General features: G+C 48.1%; 2 protein-coding genes across 2 annotated transcripts; both read right to left on the bottom strand.

Moving 5' to 3' along the window:
* Positions 1–1178: 1178 nt before the first annotated feature.
* On the bottom strand, positions 1179–2028 carry LOC136195220 (uncharacterized). Its single transcript, XM_065984524.1, has 3 exons — positions 1980–2028; positions 1768–1840; positions 1179–1712 (listed from the first exon to the last, which is right to left on the bottom strand). The coding sequence occupies exons 2-3, from the start codon at positions 1822–1824 to the stop codon at positions 1263–1265; spliced, it is 507 nt and encodes a 168-aa protein (XP_065840596.1). The 5' UTR covers positions 1825–1840; positions 1980–2028; the 3' UTR covers positions 1179–1262.
* Positions 2029–10675: 8647 nt separating this feature from the next.
* LOC136195207 (uncharacterized) lies at positions 10676–14404 on the bottom strand. Its single transcript, XM_065984495.1, has 2 exons — positions 10908–14404; positions 10676–10857 (listed from the first exon to the last, which is right to left on the bottom strand). Exons 1-2 carry the CDS (start codon positions 14284–14286, stop codon positions 10847–10849), a joined length of 3390 nt encoding a protein of 1129 aa, XP_065840567.1. The 5' UTR covers positions 14287–14404; the 3' UTR covers positions 10676–10846.
* Between the last annotated feature and the right edge of the window lie 5968 nt (positions 14405–20372).

Raw genomic sequence — 20372 nt, 5'->3', positions numbered from 1 at the left:
GAACAAGAAGGCTTGGGCTAGATGAATTTTCTAAGTGGACTGGCTGGAATTTGGCACTCAAACGGCTCTCGAGTATCTAACGCCTTTTTTTGTACCCAGCGTTACTTACTGCAATTTCTATCCGTCGAATTCTCGACCCATGTCATATTGATCGTTAGATGACATCCTTGGCTCTTCGAAGTCACCTATAACAGGCGTTACAGTTGAATGGAAACTCACCTACTCGAAGACTTTGTCTCGTACCGCGGGAATTTGCTATGTACAGATCTTTCGTTGTTTCGAAGTCCAGTTCGTCTCCGGGACTCTCCTGTTTTGATCCGGGCCAACAGCTAAGGTGTGTTTCCTTTTTCAACTAGAATTATGGCGAGGTACCATTTTTGGCGTCAGCAACAGTTGTCGAAGACAATTCGAAGTGATATTGCGTGGCGGTATCGTTTTTACAAAAGTGAGGCTCTCTAAGGGGTCTCCCGAGCCGTTTTTCGCATCTCAAAGCAGAAGGAAAGCCTTGCAAGCGGAAGTCGATCGTTCCGTTTGAAGGCATACTGAAGTTCTACGTTGAGACAGGCATTCGACGGAGCTCATTGAATCTTCATCGAGCTAGACTCGAAAATACCCTTCTCTGCTTCGAGGCTCGTCTATCCTTTGTCATGCATCGGAGGCTTTTTTCCGACGACGTGAAGCAAGCTTAGAGGCATGCCTTGTTTCTACTAGAAGTATACGTGTGTACGACGTTTACCGCGTCCGTCGCAGGCAAGAATCTCGTGGCCGGGTGATATTAATCCCTCAAAAGGGGCCTCGCCAAATTATTTTCCGAGCAGCTGTCGTTTTTGTCTGCTCTCATAAAGCCTACTTAGTCCTTTCTCTGGTAACGATCGAACTTTGGATTTTAGTCAAGCGTCTTCCAAAAGAAGAGATTCATGTGTTTGAAAATCAGGAAGCAGTCTAAATCAGGAAGCAGTCTATTAATTGAGGTATATATTATCTCGATCTCGCGGCCGGGACACGTAGCTTCCTTGTCGCCTTCAGGCCCTTGATTTCACCAATCCCCTGACTTCTGAACCGTGTGAGACGGTTCTAGTCATTGGCTCTAAACAAGTGTAGGCGTAACGAGAAGATGGAGGAACTGTCACTACTTAATTCTATGCAATGCGTCAACATGAATTCTGACAAACGTACAGCATCATACACACAAAACATCGCAGCAAGACAAACACCATTGAGAGTTCTGTCATATTCTTCGGCTTGACTCATGTGTCGTCACGTTATATGCCATGAGCGTTATCTGCATCGGCAATCGAGTCGTTTTCAGCGTCAAAGCAGGTTATAGAAAATTCTGCCCAGTAGCCTCCAGTGGACATAACACCAGTCGCTGTTCCGATTTTTTGTAAAATGAATGTGCGCACCGTTTTTCCCCAATACTCCGTATATCTGTTTCCTGAGTCGGTAGCAACGATAAGTTCGGTTCTTGGATAATCGTCCCCGTAGTGGGCGAGGACGCATGCTTTGCTTGGCTGGGCTGTTATGTTGAAAAGCCACATCGCACTTCCCTTGTTATAAGGTGCCAATGCTCCGGGAATGTATTGAATGTAGTCGTTTCCCACTATAGACGTTCCGTTTCCCACATCCATCTTAACTACGTCGGATCCGCCTTTTGGATAGTACGTCACTATGTCCGGCGATGAGGTGAAATAAAAGTATCCCATGCGTTCACACTGAAAACACATGTATTTTCTTAAAGATACTGAATGTTTTTAATTAAAATTTTACTTTTGACATTGTCACGAACCATGCGGCGGCAATAAACAAAGTTAGTCCAAAACGCATCTTTCCTTTGTAAAACCTAAACAACAACAGATGGATTATGATCAAGATGATTTTCATTAAAGTTTCAAGGGAGGTTCAAATTCTGTTGTATTCTTCTCGGATGTGGTGTGTATTCGATTCGATCGAGGGTAGACATCTACTCCAACAGAAATTACCGGAAAATAATCGCAAAGTTTTGCAAAAAGTTTGTGTCTGTTGTGCAGTTGCTGCGCAGCTGAATTCCCTCTCGCCGACAGTCAGCTTTTATAGTCAAACTCGAGTCCGCTGGGCCGAGTCAGCTGGGCCGAGTCAGCTGAACCGACACTTTCCTCTGATGTAATTATCCGACGTTATTGGCGCCATAGCTCAGCTGACAGCGCCGCTTTTATTCAACGTTCTGTTACGAACTTTCTATGTTACGCGTTACCAAACGAAGACCGAGAGGTAAGCTGCAAACCGATTTCGGCTGACCACCGCTCTGTCTACTACTTGCTAGCTCCTGCAAGATTGCAGGACAACTGATAAGGGAAAATTAATTGTATATGACGTCAGCTACATCCGGTAGCACCGTCGCTTTATTCATAGTCCCCGCCTCTAACACCTCATAGGCTATTTTCTCAAACGGTTTCAAGGTTTGCATTGATAGCTCTGTCCGTCAAGCAAATGATAGCTTTCCTTCTCTAGATAGGGTTTAACTCACGTTACGTTGCCTATGTGGCGTTGCACTGCATAAGATCGGATTGGTTATTTATCAGACATGAACGCAGAACTATTGGAAAAATGAGTCAGCTTGTCAGGCACTCTCAACCTTCCTCTCATTCAATTAATCAACTTGTCGCCTACTGGCCATAATAGGAAGCTGGGCCGAGTCAGCTGGGCCGGAACTTTCCTCTTATTTAATTATCCGACGTTATTGGCGCCATTGCTCAGCTGACAGCACCGCTTTTATTCAACGTTCTGTTACGACCTTTCTATGTTACGCGTTACCAAACGAAGACCGAGAGGTAAGCTGCGGACCGATTTCGGCTGACCACCGTGCTGTCTACTACTTGCTGGCTCCTGCAAGATTGCAGGACAACTGATAAGTGAAAATTAATTGTATTGACGTCAGCTACATCCGGTAGCACCGTCGCTTTATTCATAGTCCCCGCCTCTAACACCTCATAGGCTATTTTCTTAAAAGGTTTCAAGGTTTGCATTGATAGCTCTGTCTGTCCGGCAAATGATAGCTTTCCTTCTCTAGATAGGGTTTCACTCACGTTACGTTGCCTATGTGGCGTTGCACTGCATGAGATCAGATTGGTTATTTATCAGACATGAACGCAGAACTACTGGGAAAATTGAGTCAGCTGGTCAGGCACTCTCAACTTTCCTCTCATTCAATTAATCAACTTGTCTACTACTGACCATAATAGGAAGTTATTGGCGCTATTTCTCAGCTGACGGTACCGCTTTCATAAAAATTTCCCATTTGACGCCATTGGATATGGCGGTACAACGCTTTAGAAAACCATGCAAATAACATGTCTACAACCACGTACGACGATCGTTTCCAGAAAATCCTGTATCCTTTTGCTAATATAAGGAAAGATCAACTTTTTTTCGTCCGAGTATGTTTCTGTTATCCCGAACTTAGCGACGATTTTTCGGCCGAAGTCGAGAAAGGGGGGAACGAGTCACTACTGTCCTACAGATGGAAGCTTGACGTAGCCTGGTGCGTCGAACGCCGCGAAAAGTCTAAACCTACGGCGCCAGATCGCGAAAATTAGGAAAGACTCCTTTCGGTGGGCCTCCATCTTAGCGTGCTCGACGTGAAGTGTTTTCTCTCTACTGTACGAATTTTATGCAATGTAGGCGATCGATTATCTCTGCGCGACTAAATATGGATCGAAATACGGCGAAATCGTCGTGGATCGAAGCGGCTCAGACAGCTTATTTGTAGTGAAGCGTTGTGCTTACCCCAGACTTCAGACTAGACTATTTTATTATCTCTCCAACTACCCATTATCTATCCTCCCTCCCGTTAGCCCGGATTAGACCTTACTACACTACTACGGCGCCTACGAACTGTGTTCATCGCTGTCTGACGTGGCATCTAGGACGTAGTCTTCAAAACGCACTGGGAGTCGCGTGATCCGACGTGGTCGTTCGGGTGGTTCGTCTTCCCTTCCGATCGGTTCTGGTGTGAGTGGGGGTGGTTGCTGAGGGTGGACGTTGTCAGGGGGCGGGGCTACCGGACTTACGATCGGTTGCGGTTGCACGTTGACGGCTGGAGTTGGTGTCGGAGCCGCTGGTCTTGCGATTGGTTGAGGCGTGATTACAGGGCCGCTCGGGACCCAGGATATGACGTTCTCGAAGTCCGTTACATCTCCGACGTCCGTACGGTGTGGTGTTTCGTTCGCTCCGGTCCCTGGCTGTGGTTGCGAATGATTCGGTGTCGTAGGGGTTCCGAGTGTTTGTCCGTCGTTTGCAGCATCCGTCGTTGTCGTGCTGGATGTTTCGTCGTGCGGCGCATCGATGGGTTGATAGCACGGGCGTAAGCGGTCGTGATGTACCCATCTCCGTCGCCCTCCTTTGTGTGAATGTTGGATTTGGTAAACGTCATTCTCTCCTTGTTTTCGCAGAATTTTAAATGGGCCGTCCCATACCGAAAGTAACTTGTAGGCTTTTCCCCGCAGTCGGCCTGGATCATGCAGGTAGACGAGGTCGCCGGGCGAGTACAAACGTACGTGGGGTGTCACGCCTTGACGTTGTCGCTCCTGGGCCGCCGTCAAATTGGCATCCACTAATTCCCGTGCTCTAACCATCTCCGTGGATAACCGTTGAAGATACTCTGATGTATCCGTTGGCGGCGGGGTTGCGCAGCTGCACGCGACGTCGGTTGGCAGGCGGGGTTTCCTGCCGTACAGCAGCTCAAAGGGCGATGCTCCTGTCGAGGTTTGCTTTGCAACGCGGTAAGCGTGGAGCGCTGACGGTAGCCACAGATCCCAGTCGAGAGGGCGGTCCCCGCAGTACTTCCGGAGGATGCCGAGGAGGGAGCGGTTGAACCTTTCAACCAGGCCATCGCCTTGGGGATGGTATGGGGTTGTGCGCGTTTTCTCTAATCCCATCATCTGGCACAACATTTCGGCTCCGCACGCAACGCAGCGACGAAGGTATTTTGGCTTTTGGGAACGCGATTCGGGGCCTCGCCGCACAAGCTTTCCCCACGATGGATATCGCGCAACGCGATCTGCTCAGTCGCGACCAATTTCTCGATGGTCTTCGGGACGGCAATCTCCGTCTCCGCGTTCGCTACGGCAACCCGAAGAGCTTAGACGACGCAATTCGCATTGCGCTGGAAGTGAACGCTGCCGAGTTAGCCGAAGAACGTCGCCGCGCTGACGGCGGACAATCGATCCCCACTTCAACGGTGCCACCTTCACTTATCGCCTCGGCCGCACCTGCCGACACCTTGTTGAAAGCAGTCGAACAACAATCTACCTTACTCTCATCTCTTCTCAACCGCGTTATTCGCCTGGAGTCACCGGCTCACGCTTCGTTCGCTGTGTCGTCTGGCGTTCCGTACGCCCCACGTTCGTCTGTGCCCCTGGCAGAGCGCCGCTGTTGGAATTGTGGTGAAATGGGACATATTCGCATGACGTGCACGAAATTTAGCGCAAAACATGACACCCATCAACAGTGTTACCCGCTCCCTTCGCGCGACGAACCTTTACTCCCACCCTTCGCGGTCGGCGCGTTGCAACCGGTATCACCTCAGTCCGCCGCTGTCTTTCAAGTCGACGCTATGGTAAATGGCCACTCGAGCCGGTGCCTCCTCGATTCATGCGCGGCCGTTTCGATCGTCCCGCCGTCATTCGCCCCGACGAATATCCAACAGTCGACCGAACAGTTATCGATGGCTAGCGGACATAACATCCCGGTTCTCGGCGCACTGAATCTTCCACTTACAATCGGGACGTGGTCAACGCAACACTATTTTCGTGTCGCACCGATCGCTACCAATCCAATCCTCGGTGCGGATTTCATCACCCAACACGACATTGATCTACTCGTCTCGCGTCGTCAATTACGATTGCCGTCGGGATTTTCCCACCCACTCATCGCCCCTCCCCCACCTTCGTTGTTGCCCGCATCACCGACCCCGTCGTCTCCGTTGTACTCAGTCGTACTCGTTGAGTCCGTCGTGTTTCCGCCCGGCCAGATGGAAATGATAGTCGCCGGTGCCGTCATCTGTCCCGATACCAAGGAGCGTTGCACGTCGTCGTCTCATCCGCTGTTATTCGAACCATCAGAGCAACTGGCGGAGAAATACGACCTGATTGTCGCCGCGTCATTGACCAACAACACTACTGGCATCATCCCTGTCAGGGTTTTCAATGTGGGCGGACAACGTAAACTGTACAAAGGCAAGCGGCTCGGAACGGCGGAAGAGATCGATCCCTCGACACTAACAGCCCCTATTTCGAATACGTCGCCACGCGATCAGTGGATACCGCCACTTCCGGACACGCCCACTCTGACACCTTCACAACGTGCAGCTCTAGAGACTCTCCTCATGGAATACAACGACATTTTCAGTCGCCACCCGTCCGATCTGGGGCGCACTAATATTTGCCAGCATCGCATCGTTACTACGACGGACCGCCCAATTCATCAACGTCCATATCGTCAGCCCTTTCATCTCCGCGCCGAAACAAATCGCCAAGTCCAAGAAATGTTGGATGAAGGAATCATCACCCCGAGTTGCAGCCCGTGGTCGTCCCCGGTCATCCTGGTAACGAAGAAAAATGGGAAGTTCCGGTTTTGCGTAGACTTCCGCCTTCTCAACGACATTACGGTGAAGGATGCGTACCCCATCCCTCGCATCGACGAGACCCTGGACAGTCTCGGAGGCGCCCTATTCTTCACGACGTTGGACTTAGCTTCTGGCTATTGGCAGGTCCTTCTGGCTGCGGAAGACAGGGCTAAAACTGCCTTTTCGACGAACGGCGGCCACTTCGAATTTCAAGTGATGCCGTTTGGACTTACAAATGCACCAGCCACATTCCAACGTCTGATGGATGTTGTACTTCGGGGACTCACGCTCGACTCCTGCCTGGTGTACCTCGACGACGTCCTTGTACACTCACGCACCTTCGAGGAACACCTTTGCCGCCTACGCGCAGTCTTCGAGCGGCTACGCACGGCTGGGCTGAAATTACGCACGGAAAAGTGTCAATTTGTGCGATCGGAGGTGCCGTACCTGGGGCACGTCGTCAGCGCTGAGGGTATCGCGACGGATCCGACAAAAGTGGATAAAGTCCGGAATTGGCCCAACCCGCGTACGAAAACGGAAGTACGATCGTTCATCAATTTTGCTGGGTACTATCGTCGTTTTGTCCCTGGATTCTCCACCATCGCCGCTCCTCTTCACAACTTGACGACAGGCCATTCCAAATTCACCTGGACAACGGAAGCAGAGCGTGCCTTTGCTACCCTAAAGGAAAAGCTGACCGAAGCCCCTGTACTGGCGTTTCCGCGCTTTTCGGAACAATTCAGGCTCAAAACAGACGCCAGTGATGTTGGACTTGGCGCCGTCCTTTCCCAAATTATCGACGGCCACGAACGCCCCATTGCCTTCGCCAGCAAGAAGCTGAGTGCTACGGAGACGAACTATAGCGCGACAGAGAAGGAGCTGCTCGCTATTAAATGGGGTACAGCGCATTTTCACCCATACCTCTTGGGAGCACCGTTCGTTGTCGTGACTGACCACCGACCGCTAGTCCACCTGAACACGATGAAGCATCCCGCGGGAAAAGTCGGTCGCTGGCTGCACACCCTGAGCCAGTACACCTTCACAGTGGAGTACAAGCCAGGACGATTGCACGTTGACGCTGACGCACTGTCGCGAATGTGTGCCGTCACAACGATACCAGCGAGCGCCAACGTTGCAGAACTCCGCGCTATGCAGGAAGCCGACGATGTCTTAGCGACTGTGATTGCCCGCCTTCGAGCGGACGAAGGACGACCACCAGCAGAAGGAGTTTGGCGCGATGGCGCACATCGCCGCTACCGGCAATTGTGGGACCAGCTACAGCTCGACGACCACAACATTTTGCGACGCAACCGTCGTCTTGGTGCCCGGTTGGAAACAACGTCGGTCCTCGTCGTGCCGCAAGCCCTCGTTCCAACAATTTTGCAACAACTTCACGGCGATCCTCTCAGCGGTCATCTCGGCGTCAGCAAAACCACCGACACACTTCTGCAACGCTACTATTGGCCAGGCTTTTCCGCCGACGTTGACGATTACATTCGTCGCTGCTCGACCTGTCAACGAGCGAACGCCGTAGCGCCTCGCCCAAAAGCGCCCTTGAGGTCAATTCCCGTCGGCGGGCCGTTTGAAATGATTTCGATCGACTTCCTTGAACTTCCTCGGACCGTTCGGGGAAATCGATATGTCTTGGTATGTACCGACTACTTCACCCGCTGGCCGGAAGCATTTGCTACTGCAGACCAAAAGAGCGAGACGGTGGCACGGGCTCTCTACGACGGAATTGTATCGCGACACGGCGTTCCCCGAATACTTCACTCCGATCAAGGCCCAAGCTTTGAAGGACGCGTAATACGCCACTTGTGTAACCTCGTGATGATTGGCCGGCAGGAAGCGATCTCGAAGAGCGGCGAGAAGCGTGGCTAACTGAGATTTCGTCGCCGGTGACAATGAACGAAGAGCTTCGCGAGCGGGGCCTTGTAACCGCAGCTGAAGCACGTGGCGGCTGGCGGCGTCGTCCCAGTGATTGAGTTGTGCGCAAGATGTGAAGTCTTCCTCCCAGTCTTCCCAGGATTGATCCGGAGCGGCGCGAAATGGCGGGGGGAGGAGAGAGCTGAAGCGAAGAGCGGCGGATGCGCCGCCGAGGCCGTCGGGCGGTTTCACGTCGGCGGGGTCGGGGGGCTGGTCTGTGTCGTTCGGCTGGTCGGTCATCGGACGGCGTCGAGATGAGGACTCCTGTCACCAGTGTAGTGAAGCGTTGTGCTTACCCCAGACTTCAGACTAGACTATTTTATTATCTCTCCAACTACCCATTATCTATCCTCCCTCCCGTTAGCCCGGATTAGACCTTACTACATATTCACGCATTCGCGAAGCGAAACGCGGGTGAGCGAGCGCGTTCTTCTCAATTCTACGACTAAATGCAACTCAAATGCTGTTTTCTGCTTTGATCTGAAGCCCCAAAACTGAGATATAGTACGAATGTACGACTCGATATCGCGAAACCTCTAATTCACTACGGTTCCATCGAGTTCGCCGCATTTCTTTTAAAAGGCGAAATCCATTGAATGAGTTAGATCTTTTCGTGTCGCCTATCGACGCGCTTTCCTCGCGTTTCGTCGAGATGGTGAACAAAACGTTGACGTCACACGTCCGACATCTTGGCCATGCGTACGTGCACGTGCCGTCTCTTGTTCCCCTTTCTTTTGGGAGAAACGCTGCACGCGCGTGATCGCTCCAAATATTTCCTTATTTGGTTGCGCGTAGAGGTGCAAAAAGCAACGCTGTCTCTCGTGACATCCCTGCGGTTAGTCACGCACACCCGACGTCCAATCAGAGAAAAGCTGGCGTCATCGTTCGCGCGGGAGTACATAAAGTTGTGCACGGCGCTCTCCCTCTTTACGTAACCCCGTCGCTTGAGAACTCGCTCGTACGCTTGGTGAGTCGTTGGAAGACAGGGAGCCAGAGGGGCGAGCGATATTCCGACGCACGGTCCTGGAGCAACGGTGCGAAAGTGATTAGAGGCACATCCCTAAGACCTCTAGGGGCTTTCGCATCGGGAAAACACGCTCCGTCTTATCAAGGATTGTTTCCTTGGTATAACACGGGACAGCGTCGGCGTTCGCCGGCTCTCCTCCACGTCGAGCACACGATGAGCGGGCCTCTTCGGCGGTGGCGATAGCCGTCTCCTGGGGTGGCAACGAACCTCGGAGGCTCACTCAAGGTGGGTTCTGATTCAATTCATGCTGTTGGTGAGGGTCGGCTGGGTTGCGAAGCGTCTGGACCTCCACGTGGTGCGACCTGGGTCACGCAAACACAGACGCGCTTCATTTTCGTCTATTTTGGTAAGTACGTAGTTGTTTTGAATGGATACTCGCTTTTTTGTCTAGATATTGTCTTGCGAAAGGCTTCGACGAAGAAGTTCCTTTGGCCATCCGACACGGTGTCAGTCGGGGGCGTGTCTTTCTTTGTATTTTTTACTGCACGTCACTTCGTACTGTGATCAACGCAGTCGCGTGTACTATGAATGCAGTTGTTAGATCATAGGACTTTTTTAACGTTGTAAGCAATAGAAATCTATGTAACCGTTTCCGATCACGTGCAGCGAATATTTTCTTCGTTGTAGTCCTCTGCGCCCAAGAGACGTTCACAATGATCCTATTGGATTCTTTAGGTGCTTGGCTCTCCTCTTTTGTGATATTACATTGATTGTCCTTGGTGGGGTCCCTTTTTGAGGAACTTTTGGGAGACCCTTTGGGAGACCCTTTTGGAGAAATTCGGAAATTTAATTGAAATGTTAGATCGGAGTAGTTATTGTTGTTCTTGGTTGGATTCTTATGGTTGCAGTGTTGTCTGTTACTTTGAACGCCCTCCTATTTTAGTTTTTGCGTTAGAGGGCTTTTTCATGGAAGTTTCGTTTACTTTAATTGATTACAACTTTTTCATTAAAATGACGTAAAACTCTTCTCTTCGCACAGCAACATATCTAACGAAATGTCCCGGACTTATAAGGATGAACGGCTTTTACTCGTTTTTTTGTAAAAACCCATTTGCCCTACAAAATTAGGGACTTCGACAGATTTCCACCAGACAGAGCGCTAATAATGGTAAATACCTGTCGCCATTTCAGGGTCATTTTGCATAACATAAAATTACAACAAAATTGGTAAACATAACGAAACGTCGTGACTTGACATGCACTAACCGAACTGAAACGCTTACAAGACGGAGGGACATTAAGTTACGGTGCGTCGAAGGGAGTTCTCTTGGTTCCTTTTTCCAAAGCATTTCTCAATTGACTGCTAAAAGTTTAAAAACGTAATAGAAAGAAAATTTAGTACGCTCATTTTACCGATTTCGTGCTGATAACAAATCGCTTCCAACTTGAGCACAACGCCGTCAAATGTGGGTCGCCGATACGGACTTGCACTCCAGCACAACTCAGTCAGTTCCTTCATCTGTTTATCCCCAGCGAATGCAAACTCAGGACGAAGCTCGTTTGAAACGATCTGATTGAGAATTTCACTCGAAGACAAACCAAGTTGGGTGTGTTCCCAATAGGGATGTTTCGCTGTTTGAATTTCCCACAAGGCAATTCCGTAGCTGTATACGTCGACGGACAAGTCGTATTCGCGTCCCAAAACAATTTCTGGTGCTCTGAAAAAAGATGTGCCGACGCCTTTTGTTCCTCGTACGGGTCCCACGCGTTTAAGTCCGTTGTCCATTACTTGCGGCACGATTTTTGTGCAGCCTAAGTCAGCGACCTTGACGACGCCGCGATTGTCAATAAGCAAGTTGTCGCACTTGAGGTCGCGATGCATTCGACCCTGTTTATGCAGATAGTTCATACCTCTGGCTGCATCGAGGGCGTATTTTACTTGGAGATGTATTGGCATGAGTTTGTTTAGATATTCCGTGTCTAATTCTCTGCGCACTGATCCACGTTCCATGAATTCAAGAACGATGAATGGATTGTCGCCAGTTGTCTTTCCGGTGCCAATGAACCGGACAATGTTACCGTGACATATCGACTGCAGTAATTCGCTTTCGTCGTTGAAGTCTCGAAGCTGTTCATTGGTGCAATCGTCTGCGCTTATTTTGAGAACTTTGACGGCAACGACCTGGTTGCGATACTCAGCGCTCCACACAATGCCGTATGATCCTTGTCCAATCGTTTTTTTGAAAACTACTTCTTCATGATTGACCGCCCAAATGTTCGACAGTTTGGTCACCGTCTTCTCCGCTTGATCTAACTCCATTTGCGCTCTTTGCAACTGTTCGTTTTTGCTTATTGCCATTTTCCGGTGTCGCCTTATCTTCTTGATGCAGTAGACAGTAGCAATGACGAGAAGCACCGCAGCCAGAGATCCGGAGCTGATGATAAGAAGAATTGGAGTTTGGCACCTTTCTCCATTATATCCAAAGTGACATTGGCAGAAAATACTATAGTCAGGGTTAAGCTTACATTTGCCGTGGGAGCACCAGTTGTCCGGACAAGTACAGTTCTCTTCCGAAGTTGATCCACTGGAGGGTGTGACTAAGTGAGGAGGGCAATGTGTGGATTCCTTTGATCCAACGGCTTTACAGTAATCGTTTTTTGGACACTTTTGGCAAGAATAGAGACTAATGTCGGAGCTGTTTGTTCCGGGCAAGCATCCAAGTTGAAAGGAGTAGAGGAATGGCTGGTATCTGATTGGATACTCGTGACTCATCCGAACTGTGAAAAGATAATTTTTTAGAACTACGAGAAAGCCAAACATCTTAGCCGATGGCTCAGCTGTAATCAGAGTTGTGTTTTCTTCGGCTTCAACGCTGTCGAATTTCTTCAGCGATATGTAACGGGACGAATTTCTTAATGCTATAAATATATAGGAGCCAATTCTTTCCGAAGCTACAACACAGCCGCCGTCGATTGAAGTAAAACGTTTCCAAGGTGAGTTAGGATTGGTTACGTTTACGTAAAATATATCAGAATTACAAGGATCACCAGTGCTTTTGTTGGATAACCCGCCGTAAACAAACAAATAGTCATTGACAACTTTTGCATAGGTAGATGAATGACCGTAAAAATTGTTGGCGTTTATACACGCGTTGCAGAGAATCGATTGATTGCAGTGGTGGCGCGGACGATACCACGTAGCAGACAGTGTAGTCAAGTTTAGGTTCAGTATCCAAAACTCTGCCTGACCACAGCAGGTATCTTCAAAAGAGCCGTATAGAATTAGTGATCCGTTTTTCATGGGTGTAAGAGAAGCGTATATATGACCTTTTGGCCCGGTTTCAGGTTGTTGAACCTGATTCCATACTCTTCTGCTAACTGTGTATACCCATAGCTCATTTGTTATGTTGTAAATTCCCCCTTTGTCAATCCACAAACCCATAAAAACCACAAGGCTATCACTATCAAAAACTGACGAAGCACCTAAGTGAAAGGGTATTTGCTGGTCAGGTGTGTATAGCATCCACCTCTTTGAGTCAAAGTCCAATTGCCATAACGGGCCTTCGAATGAATGCCCACATCCAAGCTTTGTAGCAGCATCAGAAGTGCACTTAAATAAAAGAGAACTTCCAATTCCATACACAATTGGAGGAGAGTCTGTATTGAAGCAATCGGTAGTGGAAGGAGAAAGACGAGGCGAAGTCAAACTAGTTAGAGTCAAATCTGTCGCGTTGCTCTCGTTTTTAGCTGAATCGAGTTCTACTGTCCACGCTGCAGGAAATGTTTCGCAGCCACTGTCGAAGCATTTCTTCGCAAACATGAACACATTCTTTTCAACGCTAATCGCAGTAGGCGCGTCGCTTTGTGGCAAACTGACGCCGGTTTCCGTGTCAGAAGTAAGAGTGAGTATCGTTTGTTGCTTCGCTTGAACATCGTAAGTAAAAGCTTTACTGCCATTTGCCATTAGCACTAACCCTAACTCTTTAAGGTAAGTTCCAGAACTTGGCTGAAATCTACTAAGGATGACGGTGGAAAAATTGTCGTAATGTGACCACGTTAAAGTAAGCGTATCTAGTTTCCAAACACCGCTTTTGTCGATCAAACAAAATCTTTTTGAGGTATCGCAGGTATGATTATTGCCAAGCAAAAACAGATCCGTTTTTATCGTAAAAGATAGGTGCTCAGATAGCTTTGGTGCCCAATACGTGTCGGAGGTAGCGCTATTTCCAAGAAACTTCCAACGATATGTCATGTTATTCTCGTCAGTGTCATGTACGCAGTACATCTCCCACAAATTATCAGTTTCATAAACATTCGTGTTATTATTGCGTCCACCGTATATGAATAAAGACTCCTTGCACTGACACGGACTTTCCTCGCGCCAAACGGCACTTGCTGAATGTTTCGTAAGTCCCGCAGGTGAGGGAAGAAGAGGAGAAAATGAAAGTAGTAGCCACTCTTCACGAGTGCCGTCAAAGAGCCATACATTTTGTTCTAACGACCTGTTTCCTCCAAACAGAATTACTCGCGTTTCGCAAAGCGTTGTAAGAGAGTGACCGGAACGCAAACCTAAATCGGAGGGGGGCGTTACAAGAGCCCACGAGTTAATTCCAGGGCTGTATATCCACGAGTCAGAGAAACTGCCGTGTGAAATTTCGCCTCCCTGAAATAGAAGACGAGTACGCGATGTGTAAAAGTTGGAAGAATTTGAAGCCGCATTTTGGCTACGTCGATATGCCGCCATAGCGAAATTTTCGCGTAATGAGGGTCTGTTGCTACTCCATTCGGACATTTTCAGCCACTTGTTCAAAGCGTCTGGGCAACCACTGCACTCGCCTTCACTATCGGCTCCAATATGAAGTCGATTCGAGCAGAAAGCGAGAGAGAGAAAGATGAGCAGCTGCTTATGCATCACGCCTGTTAGGAATGAACTCAACTTTCGATTTACGCAAGATGTACTTGGGGAAGCTCGACGTTTTCCCTGCGCGGGAGGCGGCCGGGTTATCCCCGTGCGAGGGAGTATTGCCTCCTACCGATCCGGCAGTACACTCTCTTTTACTACAAAGCTGGGCAGCACAGAACAACCTTCTCCGTCAAGCAAAACCCATAGGAAATGGTAGCCTGGCGATTGCCTATTCCGGTTGCCTGGGCTTTCGAGTTGCGCAGGAGTGGACATTGCCGGTTTCTCCCCGCGAGGGGGAGTTGCGTCACATGAGGGTAGCGACTATCTTACCCCGTCGCTATGCTCGTCGACAGGGTAATATATAGAGAATGTCAAAACGGGGTCTAGTATAAAAAAAAAGATCGAGAAGGACCTAACTGTAATAGCTAATGAAATTGCTACAATGAAAAGGAATGGACACCCTTAATTAATAGGTCCAAAGTTCAGTCTGTTTAGAAAAAAGAACGCTTGGGCGAGAAAGGCATATGTAATGAAAGGATTTGACTTGCTGCATGTCTAAGCGTTGAGATGAAATGGCCGGAATTCAGCACTCAAAAGGCTCTTGACGAAAAAACGCTTTTCTTTGCACGCATCTAGCTTTTCTTACGGCAATTGTTTGCTGTCGAATGCTTGCTTCATACTGATAGTTAGATGACATCTTTCCAGTGCTGGCAATTAGAAACACCCCAAAAGGGGCCCCCTCGATCAGATACGTGAAGACTTCGTCCCGTTTCGTATATAGAAGCACAGTGAGTCGTCTCTGCTACCTCGATAGGTTACCTCATTCAACAGGCTTTCACGTTTGCACGTCTTTCGAAGGTTTGGCCGAAATGCGATTTTGATGTCGACACGACCACGCCAGTAACGTCACTAAGCGCGAAAAAGCGTTTTCGTTGCAGTATAAAACGTCGCTGCCATTTGGCGAGCACGTACCGTACGGAAAAAACCAGACGAAGAGGGTAAGGTTGAGCATGCGCATTGGCTAAGAATTGATAAAAGCTATTTGCTATTGATACTACGTAGTTTTAGGAGTAGGAATCGTTTCTTGGTTTGTTAACTGGCCGTTGCGATCGTGGTCATGGTGGTGGTCATGGCGATGGTGGTGGTGGTCATGGTGGTGGTGGTGCTAATGGTGACGGTGGTATTTGGGAAAGAGAAGAGGTTTCCTGCTACCTAGCTACCTAACTATTAAAATAAATAATAACTGCACTACGTAATAACTAATTGAATAATTAATAATAATGGTATTTACCTTGCATCTTGAAATGATGTCATATGGTGGGGGCAGCGGGCCTTGGCGGCGGGCATGGGCATCGGCGGGCATCGGCGGGCATGGCATTGGCGGGCATCGGCGCTTGCATGGGCGCGTGCATCGGCGCCGGCTTTGGCATTGGGGCATAGGCGGGCATGGGCGCGGGCATGGGCGCGGGAATCGGCGCGTGAATCGGCGGCGGTGCAGTCGTTGGCATCGGCTGCGTCGACTCGGACTATCCCTCTGCATGAAAGAAAGAAATATAATAGCATTCCTGAAAAATCTAAAGATTTTAGGCTGGGCTTCGCTCTCCATGCAGGCGATTGGCATTGGTTGTCCTTCCGTCCCACAGCACGAACGACCTACATATGCGAAAGAGCGAGAAAAAGCAACCACTTAACAGATACAGATACCACTACTGAATCCGATGCCAGGCGCGTAGGCGACGATCTTCATCCGTGCAAAGAGAATCTTAGAAACAAAGGAAAAGGAAATCATCAATAAGAAAGATGCTACAGAAAACCCTTAGCCGGTTTCGTCCACTCATCAGTTCCGCCGTCTTCATCTATAGCGGATCTAGACTATAAAAAAAGCAAGCAAAAGAAGAAGCAAAACACTAGATACAGATACCTCGTTTGATCCTCGTCGACTTACCCCACCTGCGACGATTGTCCCATCACCTTGCTGTCGTCTCGATCCTAAAACTCAAAGAAAACAGGGCAAGTATACTAGGAAAGGTGACTACACCGTACAGATACCTGGCCTTCGTCTCATCTTCTTCGCTTTGTCGTTGGCCCGTCTAAATCTGAAAAGAAAGAAAGCAAAAGAAAATGTGAGAATGTCATACAGATACCTCGTTTCTTGGCTGGAGATCCTTGGCAGGGCCGGCGTAGTGCACTACCCTTCACGCACCTAACGTTCCTAAAGGAAGAGCGAGTACGGAGAAATTGTCTATTCCCCATACAGAAACCTCGTTCATTCGTTGTCTTCGTACACTTCACCTTGCGACTTGCGACGGCCTGCCAACGGCATTAGATCAGTAAAAATTCACATGATAATAAAGATTAAAAAATATTTATTTATATTATAATAATTGTTATTATATCCTTCTATCCTACTACCTAAAACTAAATCTCTAAGACTAATCAATGGACAGAAAGTGGACCGGAAGTGGATAATGGACAGGAAGTGGACATGGATAATGGACTGATGATGAAGAATGGCAATGAGAAAAATGATTAAGATGTGAATACCGTAACACCTATACAGATAATTTCATGGAAAACCTAAAAACTGCTAAAAAAATGACCACACCCACAATGTAGGCGCGGTCAACACGTGCTTGCTTTCTTCATCTCACGAATATAACCTAGAAATGATACTGCTTACCTTTTCGCGGCTTACCATATTGTCGCGACAGTTTGCCGACGCGCACTCGTTTCGAAAAAAACACGGGTCCTAAAAAGGGGCCCCACTAAGAAACAACGCCTCCGCTGTCGTAACGCCTTGCTCTCGGCAAACCTTCACAACTCCAAACGACAGTTCGCACACACAGCAACGCCTTTTAGCCAAAAAAAGCGACGATCGCGACGATCGAGGCCCCAAAAGGGGATCCTTCTTCCTTTGGGTCACCGCAGTCCACTTTCTAGCCTTTGGAATGCAGCGAGCGAGACAATCGTGACGAATATCGCCTTATCAAACGACGAAGCTAGAAATAGGAGAGATTTTGAAGCAAAATCGAGCCAAATTCGCGTAGAATCTAACCTCAGCCGAGTTTTCTCGACGCACGCCATCGAGAAGTGGCGATGAGTTTGAGCGATCGCCCGGAGAGCGAGTTGATGGCGCAAAGAGCGAGCTTCAGCGGTGCGATCGCCTTCGGTGCGGATACTGCTGGAGCCAAACCGACCAATGGGAGAGGACTCTCTACGGACACGTGACAAAGACGTATGCTTTTTAATCACGTTTCGCTATCACGTGGCACACGTGGCACACGTGCCAAAATTCTAAGTCTGCGACGATAAATGATCTAAGGATGTCAATCTTTTGACCAAATTCAATAATCTGCATCGTTAAACGAACGCAAAATAATTTAGCTGAAGAAAGAAACAGAGTGTTTGAACTAAACTTCTCGGAGAAAAAATTAGACTAAATTCAAGTCGATGCGGCAAACTATTTCGCCTTGAAAAGCGTCCGTTTGAAACAATACGTGCATCAGATTGTCTTGGTAGCGTAGCGTATCGTTTTTTCGTATAAATAAACTAATGAGATCACGTGCCTACGAACACTCACGTTTCTTCTGCGCACGCTCGTTTTTCGGTTAGACTTTTGGAGGCGAAATGAAGAAAGTAAGCGTTATTCCGCTTGCTGACATTGAAACAATTTCTCTACCTATAGAACAAAGTGGAAAGATCAATCGAGACAAGTGAAAAAAGCTCTGAAGGCGTTTCGGAATCGCTCTTCTTAGGCGAAGTCGTTTTTTACGTCGTGCAGGGACTTTTCAGCATCGATTCAGTTCTTTTTTTTCTTCTAGGAGTCGGATCGAGCGAAGCGATTCAGTTCTCTCCTCGAGCGCGCCGAATTGTACACGAAAGATTCGAATCTTCGTCCTAAAATGCAGCACGAGCTACGAAAAGCTTTGAATGAGGACGAACGAAGCGTCTCTGAAGAGTGAGTTGAGGAGGGTCCCCCGAGATCCCTTGGAGTGGGCGTGCCTCATTATATTACGTCGTTTTCGTGGTCTCCTTCTTCTACGCGTTACGAAGAGTTTGCTCATGTTTTTTCACTGTCTTTGTGCAGACATTGAAAACGGTGAAATGACAGATTTTCAAATACGTGGGCTCAACTGGTTAATATCGTTTTTCGATCAGCGATCAAATGGAATTTTGGCTGATAAAATGGTGACAATTTTTCGAAATTCCTTATTTCACTGCATGATTTGATTTTTTTAAGGTCTGGGGAAGACGTTTCTTTTCCTGCCTATCTGAAGTTTTTGCGAGCCATAGACGTTCTTCATCTCATCATCGCTCCAAGATCGACTCTTCACAATTGGATGGCTGAATTCGAGCGCTGACCGAAGCGTTTGCGGAAATCAATGACGCAGCCGGAAACATGACGGAAGCGGTGAAAGATTTGAAGAGTACGTTGAAAATGGCGGCAAGCAAAGCGGGACTCACGGCGAGAATGGTAAACACAAATACAAAGGCCAGCTGGAACCGTAAGAAAATATATTTTTAACGATTATTTATTATCGATTGAGCCATTGTGACTTCCGTTAGAGGTTAGCACGTATCAATGTTTTCTATGCTTACACGTGACAGGTGCCTATAGACTTTTATTGATCTTAAAAGCCAAGGCAATACTTTCTTTTCTTCCTGAAATTATTTAATATTTGTGTTGGCGTAGTTGCAAATGCAAGTATATAAATTATTATGTCTTGCTTTTATCTCTTAGATTTTTTTAGGAAATGATGGCTCTTTTCTTTCCCACGCTGACGGTCACACACCTTTCATTTGACGCCAACCTTTACTCTCATCTTCAAAACTAGATGCAGTAAATCAATAGTAGTAAGGTTTTGGATTCCGTACTTTTGCAATAAAAATGTTTCTATGGTGTTTATTGAAAAGTTCGGGAGATTATCACGTGAACGTAGTCGACTCACGAGCGTTTGTCTGTTTGAAGAGGGAGGGCCTGGAAGAAATTGTTTGAAAGTGAAAGAGGATAGTTGATGTGATTTGCAAGGAGGGAATTGATGATGGATCAAAGTGGTACTCCTGAATTGTTAGGCATGAAGACTATAAAGTAAGAAAAGGAAAGTAGAAGAGCATGATTCAGGAAGAGTTTTTATTTTAGGGTCAGGGATTCAGTTGATGCTGTAAGCGTATCGAGACCCGATTTCATGAAGAAAAACACCGCTCTGTCGTACGTAGCAACGAGAAGACAAAGACAGCGACACAAAAGCCGCAAATGCATAAATCGTTATCTGGTCAACAATAATGTTCAACCTGGGTAATATTCATGATTTTGCCGTTGGATTCTTACCTAGGAAGAAAGTCGTGAAGAAGAAAGTGAAATTTTCGTCGTCGCAGAGTTACGAATGCCTGCAAAATTTTTCGTAAACCGGCATTCCAACATCGGGAGAAAAAACGTTCGAAATCCGTCGCACATGCACATCAATCGAGCGAACAACTTATCTCGAGAACAACCCTTTCAATGCATGCACACATAAGCATATGTAGTAGGCATGCAGTGTCACGCATTGCTCAGCCTGTTGTCCGGTCTAACGCGCGCGCGTATCCCTACCAGCAGGACGCATCTGACAGCACGTGACCTGGGCGTTCCTTCAACCAGCCAATCGTCGACCAGCATTACGCATTCTTCTCCAGTAGGAATGCGTAATGCTGGTCGACGATTGGCTGGCTAGAGGAACGCCCAGGTCACGTGCTGTCAGATGCGTCCAGCCTGTTGGTAGGGATTCGCGCGCGCGCTAGACCGGACAACAGGCTGGACCCTCGAGCCTACGCATTGCTAGAGTCATTTTTAGATAGTGAATGTTATTGGTGGTTGTAAGGAGCTAGACTATAGTGCCCTTTCCCCCTGCAGGCTATATAAGTCACAGGAAGGGCGTCAACGACTTCCAAACAATGACCTAAACTAATAATATTTGTGAAACCGTATAAGATATCAG

Source organism: Oscarella lobularis, chromosome 14, assembly GCF_947507565.1.
Source record: "Oscarella lobularis chromosome 14, ooOscLobu1.1, whole genome shotgun sequence".
Classification (NCBI taxonomy): domain Eukaryota; kingdom Metazoa; phylum Porifera; class Homoscleromorpha; order Homosclerophorida; family Oscarellidae; genus Oscarella; species Oscarella lobularis.
This window is presented reverse-complemented; position numbering and strand designations above follow the sequence as displayed.